General features: G+C 41.8%; 1 protein-coding gene across 9 annotated transcripts in view; it reads right to left on the minus strand.

Annotated features, from left to right (window-relative positions):
- The window catches only part of unc13bb (unc-13 homolog Bb (C. elegans)), a 640,614-nt gene that overhangs the window by 107,908 nt on the left and 518,670 nt on the right, over positions 1-14,036 (minus strand). For all 9 annotated transcript variants that reach the window (XM_087989458.1, XM_087989459.1, XM_087989467.1 and 6 more), the window contains 2 exons: positions 9,170-9,259; positions 3,536-3,670 (listed from right to left, as the gene is read on the minus strand). In XM_087989458.1, coding sequence (XP_087845584.1) covers positions 3,536-3,670; positions 9,170-9,259 — 225 coding nt within the window. The remainder of the gene's footprint in view (positions 1-3,535; positions 3,671-9,169; positions 9,260-14,036) is intronic.

Raw genomic sequence — 14,036 nt, forward strand, 5'->3', positions numbered from 1 at the left:
GATTGGGGCAATCAATGCTGGACTGACAGTATTGTAATTAAATGCATGCAGTACATGAAACAAGGTAAATGAGCATGAAGTGCAGATATAAATTGGCTGATGTGATAATCTGGCTATCAGAGAGATGTGGCTACAAATGGATCAGGGCTGGTAGGTAAATGTCCAAGGATACACATCCTATTGAAAAGACAGGCAGATGGAAAGAGCAGCAGGGTTGCCCTGTCAGTAAGAAATGAAATCAAAGAGTTGAGGAACTGCAAAGGAAAAATGACCCTGATGGGAATTGTGTATAGCCTTCCTAGCATTAGTCAGAAAGTGGGGAAGAAAATAAATCAGGAGATAGAAAAGGCACATATGAAAGGCACTATTGCAATAATCATGGGGGACTTCAATATGCAGGTAGAGTGGGAAAGTGAGGTAGTTAGCGGATCTCAAGAAAAAGAATATTTTTTGGAGCAGCTTATGGGAAAGCTCACTAGGAAATAGGCAATCTGGATTTGTGATGTGTAATTAGGCAGCATAATGTAAAGAAACCTCTCAGGGACAGTGACCATAATATAGTAGAAATTACCCTGCAGTTTGAGAGGGGAAAGCTGGAATGAGATGTGATGGTTCAACAAACGATTAGAGGTAACTATAAAGACAGAAAAAAGGAGACAGACAGTTGATTTGATGGAAAGCCAAGCAGGGAAGACAATGGGGTAATTTGGGAGGCACAGCAGAAATTCATTCCAAGAATAAAGAAGCATGCTAAGGGGATGATGGGGCAACCATAGCTGAGAAGGGAAGCTAGTAACTGTATTAAAACAAAAGAAAAAACATATAATATGGTGAAGATTAGTGGGAAGCCAGAGGATTGGGAAGCCTTTAAAAACCAGCAGAGGATAACTGAAAAACAATGGGAAGGGAGAAGATGAAACATGACAGTAAGCCAGCGAGTAATAAAAAATATTGCAAGAGTTTTTTCACATATTTAAAAAGAAAGGGAGAGTCTTTTGGACCACTGGAAAAGTATTAATGGGGAACAAATGGCATAGGAGCTGAATAAGTATTTTGCATCCATTTTCACAATGGAAGACATCAACAGCATTCCAGATCTTCAAGAGAGTAAGAGGGCAAAGCTGAGTGTATGAGGACACCACTAAGGAGCAGGTGCTTGGGAAACTCTGAAGGTAGATAAAACACCCAGACCAGACGGGACCGACATCTCAGAGTTCTGAAGGAGTTAGCCAGGAGATTGTAGGTGCGTTGGTGATGATCTTTCAGGAATCGCTGGAGTCAGGGGGTCCCAGATGACTGCAAAATGGCTGATATAGCACCCCTGTTTAAGGTGTGAAGTAGGCAGAGGGAGGCAACTATAGACTGGCTAGCCTGACCTTAGTTGTTAGGAAGGTTTTACAGTCCATTATTAAGGATGAGACTGCAGAGTACATTGAAGTGGATGGTAAAATAGGGGCAAGTCAGCACGGGTTCTTTAATGGGAGGTCACATTTGACAGATCTATTATGATAGAGTCATAGAACTGTACAGCATGAAAACAGACCCTTCGGTCCAACTCGTCTATGTCAACCAGATATCCTAAATTAATCTAGTCCCACCTGCCAACCATTGGCACATATCCCTCAAACCTTTCTACTCATATACCCATCCATATGCCTTTTTAAATGTTATTATTGTACTAACCTCCACCACTTTCTACACATGCACCACCCTCCACAAGAAAAAGTTGCCCCTTAGGTCCCTTTTAAATCTTTCCCCTCTCACCTTAAACCGATACCCTCTAGTTTTGGATGCCCCCACCTCAGGGAAAAGACTTGTCTATTCACCCTATCTATGCCCCTCATGATTTTATAAACTTCTGTAAGGTCAACCCTCAGCTTCCAACACTCCAGGGAAAATAGCCCAGCCTATTCAGCCTCTCCCTATACATCAAATTCTCTAACCCTGGCAACATCCTTGTAAATCTCTTCTGAACCCTTTCAACTTTCAGAACATCCCTCCCATAACAGGGCATCTAGAAGTGAATGTAGTATTCTAATAGCAGCCTAACCAATGTCCTCTACAGCAGCAATGTGATCTCCCTATACTCAATGTAAGAATGTTTTGAGAAGGTAATGAGCAAACTAGACAAAGGTGAGTCAGCGAATGTGATCTATTTGGATTTTCAGAAGGTGCTGAACATGGGGCTCCTAAATAGGACAAGAGTCCATGGTGTTAGGGGCAATGTAATGGCATGGATAGAGGATTTGCTGACTGACAGAAGGCAGAGAATAGGGATAAAGAGATCTTTTTCAAGTTGGCAACCAGTGACTCGTGCAGTTCTGCAGGGATCTGAATTGACCAGAACTCTTCATGTTATTCATGAACAATCTGGGTGAAAGAATATTGTTGCTACATTTTCAGATGACACAAGATAGGTGGAGGGTCAGCTAATGTTGATGAAGCGAAGAGGCTGCAGAAAGACTTGGACAAGAGCGTGGGCAAATAAGTGGCAGATGGAGTACAATGTGGGAAGGTATGAGATAATGCACTTTGGTTGGAAGAATAGAGTCAAACTATTTTCAAAATGGGCAAAGACTTTGGATATCTGAGTTGTAAGTCCTAGTCTTAAGGTTAACACGCAGGTTCAAATAGCAGTTAGGAAGGCAAATGCAATTCTAACACTAATTTCAAGAGGCTAGAATACAAGAACAGAAATTTATGCTGAGACAGTGTAACGCTCTGGTCAGATTGCATTTGGAAGAATGTGAGCAGTTTTGGGCTCAGATCGGAGTGCATGCAGAGGAGGTTTAGAAGAATGATTCTGGGGATGAAGGGTTTGTCATAGGAGCAGCAATTGAGAATCTTGCTCAATGGAGTTTAGAAGGATGAGGGGGGGTTTGATTGCAATTTATAGAATATGAAAGGCCTGAATAGAGTGAGCGTGGAGAAGATGTTTCCACTAGCAGGTGAGATTAGGACCAAGGGTACTGCTTCAGTGAAAACTGAAATGAGGAGGAATTTCTTTAGTCATAGGGTAGTTAATCTGTGATACTCATTACTGCAGAGGGTGTGGAGGCCAAGTTATTGAATGTAGTTAAGTCAGAGACAGATAGGTTTCTTGTTTGGCAAGGTGATCAAGGGAGAAGGCAGGAGAATGGAGTTGGGAAACTCATAAACCACGATCAATTGGCAAAGAGACTTGATGGGCCGAATGGCATAATTCTGCTCATATGTCTTACAGTCTAGTCCCTGTTAATTTTTTTCAGGACGGATGCTAATAGCTGGCAAGTTCTTGAGTGGTTTCAGGTGAATGACTGGTACTTTGCCATCTGTTTTGCAAGCTAACCAGTCAGACTTTATGCTGCCCATTCATGCATGCTATATTCATCAAATTTCCTTCACTGTCTTCACAGTCACAATGACTTACCTTCTAGTCAATACAGTGAAGTTAGATTTATACCCCAAAAGTCTGAATGCCTTACACATCGTAACCTCTAAAATTTGAATATCCTGTGAGATTGCACACAAAGACATTGTTAACTTTGTCACTTACGGGATCAGTTTGATATTCGCGACTGTACAGTTCATGGCAATTGTTGAAAATATATTCATAGGTTGAATTGAGGCAAGCTTTCACACAGTCCTTCACGACTTGACTGGCTCGTGGTGGGCTCTGCAATTCTTGTACCTAAATTAAAACAAAATGTCACGGATGCATTATTATTTGCGTGACTTCTAATATTGTACATTGGAAATGAATAGCTGTATCAGGTTTAAATAAAATTAGAAGAAAAATCAAATAAAGACACTGATATTTAATATTTTTAATTAAATTCCACTCAACCAAAAAGACAGAAGCAATGAAATGATGAAATATGAATCAAATGACTGCAGGGTTCACTTCATGTGGTGCAGGGCACAGCTGTAGCTGTCACATTACTGGACCAAAAAGTCATACTTGTGAAAATACTCATGTGACATTAAAAACTGACTAAGTACACCCTGCAGTGAGGCCAACAAAGCTTATTTCTCTACACCAAAAGTACTTAGGTGGTTTGATGTGTTGTCAACTCGAAGTTAGACAGGATGCCATCATGCAGTTCTTCACAGCATATAACAGATCTGCCAAAAGGCAGATAGAAACAGCATCAGCTACATCGCATACATAGAGTCATAGAGATGTACAGCACGGAAACAAACCCTTTGGTCCAACTTGTCCATGCCAAATAGTTATCCTAAATTAATCTTAGTCCCATTTGCCAGCAGTTGGCCCATGTCCCTCTTAAAACCTTCCTATTCATATACCCATCCAGGTGCCTTTTAATTGTTGTAATTGTACCAGCCTCCACCACTTCCTCTGGCAGCTCATTCCATACACACACCCACCCTCTGCAATAAAACGTTGCCCCTTAGGTTCCTTTCAAATCTTCCCATCTCACCCTAAACCTATGCCCGAAAGTTCTGGACTCTCCCACACCAGGGAAAAGACCGTGTCAATTTACCCTATCCATGCCCTTCATGATTTTATAAACTTTGATGAGGTCACCCCCTCAGCCTCCGACACCCCAAGGAAAACAGCCCCAGCCTATTCAGCCTCTCCCGAGAGCTCAAATCCTTCAACCCTGACAACATCTTTGTAAATCTTTTCTGAATCCTTTCAAGTTTCACAATATCCTTCCAATAGACGAGAGACCAAAACTGCACACAATATTCCAAAGTGGCCTAACCAATGTCCTGTACAGCCGCAACATGACCTTCCAACCCCTATACTCAATGCACTGACCAATAAAGGAAAACATCCCAAACACCTTCTTCACTATCCTATCTACCTGCGACTTCACTTTCAAGGAACTATGAACCTGCACTCCAAGGTCTCTTTGCTGAGCAACACACCCTAGGACTCTACCATTAAGTGTATATGTCCTGCTAAGATTTGTTTTCCCAAAATGCAGCACCTCGCATTTATCTGCAACTCCTCAGCCCATTGGCCCATCTGATCAACATCCTGTTGTACTTGAGGTAACCTTTTCACTGTCTACTACATGTCCCAATACTGAAATTCATTCGATTATTTAGCACAATTGCATATAATCTACATCAGGGTGGAAAAAATCCCAATTAGATGAGTATTACACCTTCTTGTGGTCATAGATTAGTTCTCAAAAGAGGAGATGGTCTCAAAGAGGTAGGGAGAAAAATGAAGTTATGATTTATTAATTAGATTGCATTACCAGAACTACTCTAGACTGGGTTGGCTTACTATGAAAGGTTGCACAGGCTTGGCTTTTCTTCTCTGGAACTTAGAAGAGTAAAAGATGACTTGATTCAAATACAGAAAATTATGAGGGATCTTAGCAGAGTGTATATGGGAAAAATTCTTGTTCGAGATTCTAGAATTTGGGCTGATAAAAATAAATAGCTGCCCATTTAAGAAGGGAACAAGAACATTTTCTTTCTCACATCGGATCATGAGTCTTTGAAATGCGCTTCCTCAAAAAGACAGTGGAAGCAGGATCTTTGAATCTTTTGAAGGCAGAGATAGATATATTCTTGACAAGCAAGTGGTGAAAAGCTATTGTGGGTAGGCAGGAATGTGGAGCAATTAGGTCAGCCATGATATTCTTGAAATAGCCCAGCAGGTTTGAAGAGCTCCTGTCCTACTGCTGCTCCTACATATATTCATATGTAACTGTGGCTTAGATGAGTTAGATAGAATAATGTATAGTCCAGATGACAACTGCAGAACATTATATTAACACTTGAGAGTCAAGATTTAGTCAAAATTATAATGCCAATACAACCAGTCTAGATTAAATACCTGGTCACTGAATAAAATGAACTCTGGAGAGAAATACAGTCTGGACAGTTTCCGTGACCCAGTAGGAGAGTCCAAAGAGCAATATGATCAATGGGTGGAGGAGGGAATTTGGTGGGATCAGTTCCCAGTGGGTGATGAGAGGTAATTTATTTAACAATTTTTCACAGGATGTGGGTGTTGTTGGCTGGGCCAACATTCATTGCCAATCCCAAAGTGACCAGGAGAGAGTGGTGGCGAGATGCCTTTTTGAACAATGGCAGTTACTGGAGTGGAAGGACACTGTTACGAAGTAAGATCCAGTATTTTGGTACAGCAACAGCAAAGGAATGGTGATACAGTTCCAGTCAAGAAACGGTGGCACTTTGAGAGATGACAAGAGGTTGTAGGTTTGGAAGATGTTGTCAAAGGACCCTTAGTGAATCATCCACCCTGACATAACCTGATGCAGATCCTCTGTCAACAGACCAATTATCGCCTCATAGCATCAGCAATCTGTGTGCCTCATGTGTTTTCATTTCCTAAGGAAGGATAGACCTATCATTTGGGGATTGCAGCCATAATCGAGAGTCTGATTTGAGGGACAGTGGCATTGTCAGATGAGGAGACAGTGTCCTCTATCTGCAGAGACTCTAAAGGCAACTTAGATGAGGTAAAAATAAATGTGACACGGCTTTAGAGACATTTCCCCAGCTGCAGTCTCTAGGAAACTAGAGGCTCTAATCCTAGAGAATAGACTCTTTTAGGCTTGCATCTCTGTTCTATCCTCCATGGTTTAATCCATGCCTAAGATATTGTGAAATACCAATCAGTCCACACGCACTATCACTTTGTGGCAATTCGCTGAATGCTATGCCATGTGTTCAGGAGTGAGACTGGCTCCATGGGAGTGGAACCTAACTGGGCGTGGTTCTCCAACAATTGGACTCAAATCTTGCCCCTACATTCAGTCAAAAGTTCCAAGTGTTAAATCTACCCACCCAACAGAGACTTTTCCCATTCGGGGACTTTTTGCCAGCACCTGCAAACAAGGCTTCTTTGTGAAAAGATACTTTATAACACTTTGATAGTGAAGATTAAGACATTTGAACCTCCCCAAATTTCTCCCATTATTCTTCATCTATAACCCTCCCCCCACAAATTCCTATTGCATGTTATCTTTGAAACCTCCCTCCTCGGGCTGCACAGTGGCTCAGTGGTTAGCACTACTGCTTCACAGCACCAGGGACGTGGGTTCAATTCCCGCCTCAGGCAACTGTCTGTGTGGAGTTTGCACATTCTCCCCGTGTCTGCATGGGTTTCCTTCGGGTGTTCTGGTTTCCTCCCACAGTCACAAAAGATGTACAGGTTCGGTGAATTGGCCACGCTAAATTTCCCATAGTGTTAGGTGCATTAGTGAGGGGGGTGGGTTGCTCTTCGGAGGGTCGGTGTGGACTTGTTGGGTCGAAGGGCCTGTTTCCACACTGTAGGTAATCTAATCTAAACATCTCTTTCTATTGACCTCATTAGATTGATTTTCCGAGTCTCCCTCTGAGCTCCAAATATATATGGGCCTTTATTCCTGATGAAGGGCTTTTGCCCGAAACGTCGATTTTGCTGAAGCTCCTTGGATGCTGCCTGAATTGCTGTGCTCTTCCAGCACCATTGATCCAGATATATGCTTCAAAGCCAATCCTGACCTCAATCCTTCCTGTTTTCCAGATGATCTACACATTCATTTTTCATAACACCCCTTATAAAACCATGAACTACCCACTCAGGATTCTGGAACCCTCACCCTACACTTCCAACTTATCCTCAAACTCTGATGATCATCAGGAAATGTGCTGGGGAAGGGCTTTTGCCCGAAACATCGATTTTCCTGCTCCTCGGATGCTGCCTAACCTGCTGTACTTTTCCAGCACCACACTCTCTCCTCCCCCATACTGCCTTTGCTCTATTTGGAGAATCCATACTGCAACTCAATCATTTACATTAATTTATAATCTTACTGTCATGAGGACAAAGCAGCAAGAATTATTCTTATATCCAATAAAAGATCCCTCAGCAGATGCACATCTCGTATGTACAGTCAGGATTCTGAATGCATGCATTTCTGGCTTGAGTAAAATTTAATTAGGACAGGGCACTTAATATCAGCAATTTAGACTTTTAATTAGATGCAAATATATTTAAAATATGCTTCTTGACACCTTCAGTCAGGAAGGTTGACACACTTTTTAAGGTCAAAGAACTTAATTGCAGAGGTTTATTCCACTGTCAAGATCCTCAATTTTGAATTCTCACCCAATTAAGTTTCCCTGCCTGCCATTGTTCTCACCTCCTCTGGTACTGGAAATTCCACCCATAATTTAGTAACACTCTATTTGAGTACCTATCTATAGCTGCGAGCAAGTTTTCACATTTAATTGAATGGCAGCTGAGAGCAAACTAAGAAACGAATAATGGTATAATCATGCTACAATCTTCGAAACAGTAACACTGCTGTGCAAAGCTCGTGCCAGAATTAAAACAATAATTTATAAACTGTGGTACTGTACATTCGTGGAGGGTATGCAGATAACAGAAGGAAGTGGGAGAAAGGTTATGACTCATGTAGGGTGTAAATGGAAGGGAAAAGAAACGAGAGAGAGAATAACAGGAGTAAGGGCACAAGGAGTGTAAGAGAAAGCATAGGGTAAAGAAAGGAGGCTTTAAAAAATTTACAAGGTTGGTTACTGCATGTACCAAATTAGTTACACTTGGGAGCAAAGGTCTGTGCATTTTCCAATTGCCTTGAGTTCAGTGTATCATAGTGCCAGTCACACAGGAGATGGCAAAGGATTGGGGTGAGAATGCGTGCAGATCCGGTTGGCAAGGAACCAGGAGGAATAATAAATCAACAGTCCAACTACACTCTGAGCCAGTGCATCATAGATCAGCAGGAAAACTACAGTGAGCAGTGGGGTTAATCAGGAAGAGCTATCCAAGGGCTCTTTTTGACAAAGGCAAAGTTCAATAAGTGGCTCTGAATAGTGGTTGGTAACAATTAAGTAGGAATGCTTCAGAGTCGAAGAGATATGACATTGATTTCTGATAGCAAAGCACTGGAGCAAGAGTTCCACAAATATGTCTGAAAATAGAATTACACAGACAAAGCAGGAGAGGTTGATAACATTTTATTAATATCTGGACTTTGGTCAGAGGCTGATGATGGGAAAATTGCGAAGCAAGTCCTAAAAAGGGAGAATAATTTGTGAAAAAAATGCTGTTAATTACAAGTAAAATAGCGATCCTTACCTTCAGGAAGACATTTTCCTCCTTTATGATTGCGAAATTGCTGCTCAAATTTGTTCAAAATTGCAGAATATAATGACAGTAGAAAGAAATTACCTTCATTCTGAAGAACGTTATGCTGGTCAGGAGATCTACTGTGGATTTCAAATCTTGCAACCGCTCAGGACTACTTGCTGGAAAATTGTTCTGTTAAATAAAACAAATAATTTTGAGGATAATAAAACTCAATATTAAAATTATACTTAACATATATGTTAATTCTTTCAGAGTGTTCCACAGACATCAACTTTCGACACATAAGCCAAGATGCATTTTAGATTCTGAACAAATGAGCAAGTGTTCAGCTTATATTGAACAATTTACTTTATTTACATCGAGACGCAACAAAACAAAATGCAAAAATTTATATCAGCAATAACGATGCAAAGTACACATGAATAGAATTTAGAATAGGCAATGGAAAAAAATTACTTTTTGATGAAAGCAACTACTGAATTCTTAATTGCATTATCAGAAAGAGCTTAATATGTTATATAATAGTTATTAAGTATTTAATTGACATGCAATCAAAGCTCTAATTCAGAAGTGTTCCAAAGGACGTTAAAGTACACAATACTTAATTTTGTCTCAAACCTACTTGAGGAACGAATGACCATGTTAAAACTAATTTTTTTGCCTGCATACTACTTGACTGAAAATGAAACATCCCTTCTCATACATTTTAATGATAACATTACATTGCAATAAGATAATTTGAAGTAACATTGGACTGGATTTAATTCCCAATTCAAATTGGTGGCAAAGCAAGGGAAACAGCGGAATGAACTCTAATTCTCCTTTTCTCTGGATTTTATTTTGCTAATGGGCGGCACAGTGGCACAGTGGTTAGCACTGCTGCCTCACAGCGCCAGAGAACCGGGTTCAATTCCTGCCTCGGGCGACTGACTGTGTGGAGTTTGCACATTCTCCCCGTGTCTGCGTGGGTTTCCTCCGGGTGCTCTGGTTTCCTCGCACAGTCCAAAAATGTGCAGGTCAGGTGAATTGGCCACGCTAAATTGCCCGTAGTGTTAGGTGCAGGGGTAAATGTAGGGGAATGGGTCTGGGTGGGTTGCGCTCCGGCGGGTTGGTGTGGACTTGTTGGGCCGAAGGGCCTGTTTCCACACTGTAAGTAATCTAATCTAATGGTGGGCCTGTTGCTAGTGACTCCTTTCCTCAGAATGTAGTGCAGAATGTACATTGCGGTAAGAAGGTGGATCTTAGTAGCCGGATCCATTTTGGTTTTTCTTGGCCTTCTTAAGGTGCTTCTTTGGATTGGCTGATGGAAGGTGGAAGGAGATCCAACACTGGAGTTATGGCCCCAAAGGCCAAGGGGCGAAATGAGTGGCTTAGATAAAGCACCTTTCCCTTCATTCAAGTCATAAAGACGCTTGTTTTAGACCTTCTCCACATGGAGATCTTGTCTGTCACTTGAAAAAACTGATTTTGTTGTTCACTGCTAGTCTGCAGGGAGCAGCCGGAGGGCAGAGCAGCAGTACACAGTGAGTATAAGACTAACTGGAATCGGGGAATGCGGCCTATCAGCAGGGAGCATTCAGAGGACAGAGCAGCAGCAGACAGTGAATGTAAAACTAGCTGGAGTCAAGGATCACGGCGTAGTCAGCAGGGAGCAGTCGGAAAGCAGAGCAGCAGCGCAGTAAGTATAAAATGAACTGAGCTCGGGGATCACGCTCTAGTCTGCAAGGAGTGGGGAGCAGCAGTACACAGTGATTATAAAACTAACTGAGCTCGGGGATCATGGCGGAGTCTGCAGGGAGCAGACGGGGTGGGGGGGAGCAACAGTACACAGTGAGTATAAAAGTAATTGGAGTCGGGATCATGGCCTAGTTTGCAGGGAGCAGTCAGAGGGCAAAGCAGCAGCACACAGTGAGTATAAAACTCACTGAGCTCAGTGAACATTATAGGTGCCAAAAACACTGGAGTAAACAAAAAGCTGTGACCTGATTGGCTCACAGGAAATCTGCTGTAAATGTGAAAAAGACAGCAAACAAGTATTAATAAATTAAAGTAACTTATTAATAAATTGATATAAATTAATAAAGTAATTGACTAAGTAGAAATAGTTGGGCAGGTGATGTGCTGTGGTTGTAAGCTATGCGAGTAGGCAGTTTCTGAGCTGCAGTGACCACAGCAGCAGCAAGTGTTGGTTGCTTGATGAGTTTCAGCTTCGAGCCAATGAGCTATAATCTAAGCTTCAAACACTTGTATGGAATGAGCTGTCAGGGGAAATGGTGAGGCCAGTACAATTGCATCATTGAAAAGGCATCTGGATGGGTATATGAATAGGAAGAGTTTAGAGGGATATGGGTTGGGTACTGGCAAAGCTGGGACTAGATTGCGTTGGGATATCTGGTTGGCATGGACATGTTGGATCAAAGGGTCTATTTCCATGCTGTACATCTCTGTGCTTCTATGACTCTATGACACTGCAGCACATCTGGGAGGGGGAGAAGTGTCTGGATGCTTTGCTTCAAGAGGTAGTCACATCTGGTAGATTAAGCCATGATGTGGAGGAACCAGTGTTGGACTAGGGTGGACAAAGTTAAAAATCTCACACCAGGTTATAGTCCAGCAGGTTTATTCGTAAGCACTGCTCCACAACCACCTAATGAAGGAGCAGCACTCCGAAAGCTAGTGCTTCCAAATAAACCTGTTGGACTACAACCTGGTGTTGTGTGATTTTTAATCTGGTGGATTAAGTACTTCAAAGTCAGTCAGCAATCAGGGACAGCAGGGTGTGCCTGCAAGTGAAGTAGGGGGGTCCTGAATTCAGGTGGTGAGGAGCCTCAGCTCTTGACCTTGTCCAACAGGTACTTGCTCCCTGTTAGGATGAGGAAAAGGGCAGTAGGGAGAATAAATCAGCTGATCACTGCTCCACGGTACAGAGAGCTATTCAAGAGTGGGGAGCAAAAAGAAAATTGGTAATTGTAGGGGAGTCTATAATTAGGGGCATTGATAGCATCCTTTGTAAGCTGGATCAAGAGTCCTGCAGAGTTTGTTGCCTGCCCAGTGCCAAAGTGAGGATCATCTCTGATAGGCTTGAAATGATATTGGAGTGGGAGGGGGTGGATCCAGTTGTTGTGGTCCACGTTGGGACAAACAACATAGGCAAGGTTAGGAAGAAGGACTTGTTGGGATTATCAAGCAGTAGGAACGAAATTAAGGAACAGTTCCTCAAGGGTTATAATTTCCGGATTACTATTTGAGCCACATACAAATTGGCTGAGGGATAAGAAGATGAGGGAAGTAAACAAGTGGCTAAAGGAATGGTATATGAAAGAGGAGTTCCATTTGATGCAGCATTGGCATCAGTTTTGGAGCGGGGGTGGGGGGGACATCTTTACTGATGGGATGGTCTCCACCTGAAATGATCTGGAACCAGTGTTCTAGAGAAAAGGATAAATAGGGTGGTCACTCGGACTTATACAAGTGAACTGGGGAGAAGGGGAAAGGGAAAATGACTGGAAGTAGAATGGTAAATAGAGAAAAAAGCAAGTTAATGTGTGCAAGGGGGGTTTAACCACATCAAAGATTATGAAAGAAGTTAAAAGGAAGGAAAGCTCAGGAGATATTATGAATGGAAATATTAGTATTCCAAAAGATTGCTTGTAGTATTCAATACAAGGTAGATGAGTTAACAGCACAAATCATCGCAAACGAGCATGATCTCGTAGTTATTATGGAGACATGGTTGCAGGATGGTCATGACTGGGAGTTAAATATCCAGGGGTATCAGATTATTTGGAAGGACAGTCAAGAAGGTAAGGAGATGATGGAGCTCTTATATTTAAGGATGATATCAGGGAGATGGGGAGAGATGATATAGGTTCCACGGAGAGCAAGGTTGGTGCAAATGAGAAATTCTTCGAAGAAAATGTCACTGACAGGTGTAGTCTATAGGCCACCAAATAATAACATCACATTGAGATGGGCGATAAATAAAGAAATAACTGATTCCTATAAAAATAGTACAGCAAATATCAAGGGGGATTTTAATCTCAATGTGGATTGTTCAAATCAGGTCGGTCAGTGTATCCGCAACAGTTCTTTTGAACAGTATGTAATTGAACCGACGAGGAAACAAGCTATCCAAGATCTGGTCCTGTGTAATGAGACAAGGATAATTCACGATCTTATAGTTAGGCATCCTCTTGGGAGGAGCGATCACAGTACGGTTGAATTTAGAATACAGATGGAAAGTGCGAAGATAAAATCCAGTACCAGGATCCTGTGCTTAAACAAAGGAGACCAAAATAAGATGAGGGAGGAGTTGGTTAAAAGTAGAGTGGAAGCAAAGACCTCATGATGGGACATCTGACAAGTAGTGGACGACTTGCAAAGCAATTTTTAAAAGTGCTCAGCAAAAGTAGATTCCAGTAAAAAGGAAGGACCGTGGGAAAATCTGCCATAGGTGTCTCATAAATAAGGGAGGCTATCAAATTGAAAAACTGAAGCCATACAAATTGGCAAAGAGCAGTAGGAAACTAGAAGAATGGAAAACTTTAAAAGGTCAGCTGAAAGCCAGAAAAAAAAGCTGTAAAGAAAAGTAAAAAAGATTATGAACATAAACTAGCTGAGAATATAAAGACAAATAGCAAACATTTCTACAAACATATGAAAGGAAAAAGAATGGCTAAGGTAAACATTGGTCCTTCACAGGATGAGAAGGGAGGTTTAATAATGGGAAATGAGGAAATAGCCGAGACATTTAACGGATAATTTGTGTCGGCCTTCACCAGTGGGAGGACACAAATAACATGCCAGTAATTGACAAGGCAACTAAGATAGGTGAGGACCTAGAAATGATAATAATCAAGCAAGAGGTGGTATTGGCAAGCTAATGGAGCTAAAGGTAGACAAGTCTCCTGGCCCTGATAGAATGCAAGCCAGGGTACTAAAAGAGATG

The sequence above is a fragment of the Chiloscyllium plagiosum genome, unplaced genomic scaffold (assembly GCF_037043375.1).
Source record: "Chiloscyllium plagiosum isolate Xiang-an unplaced genomic scaffold, Cpla_swu_hap1 HiC_scaffold_1, whole genome shotgun sequence".
Taxonomy (NCBI): Eukaryota; Metazoa; Chordata; class Chondrichthyes; order Orectolobiformes; family Hemiscylliidae; genus Chiloscyllium; species Chiloscyllium plagiosum.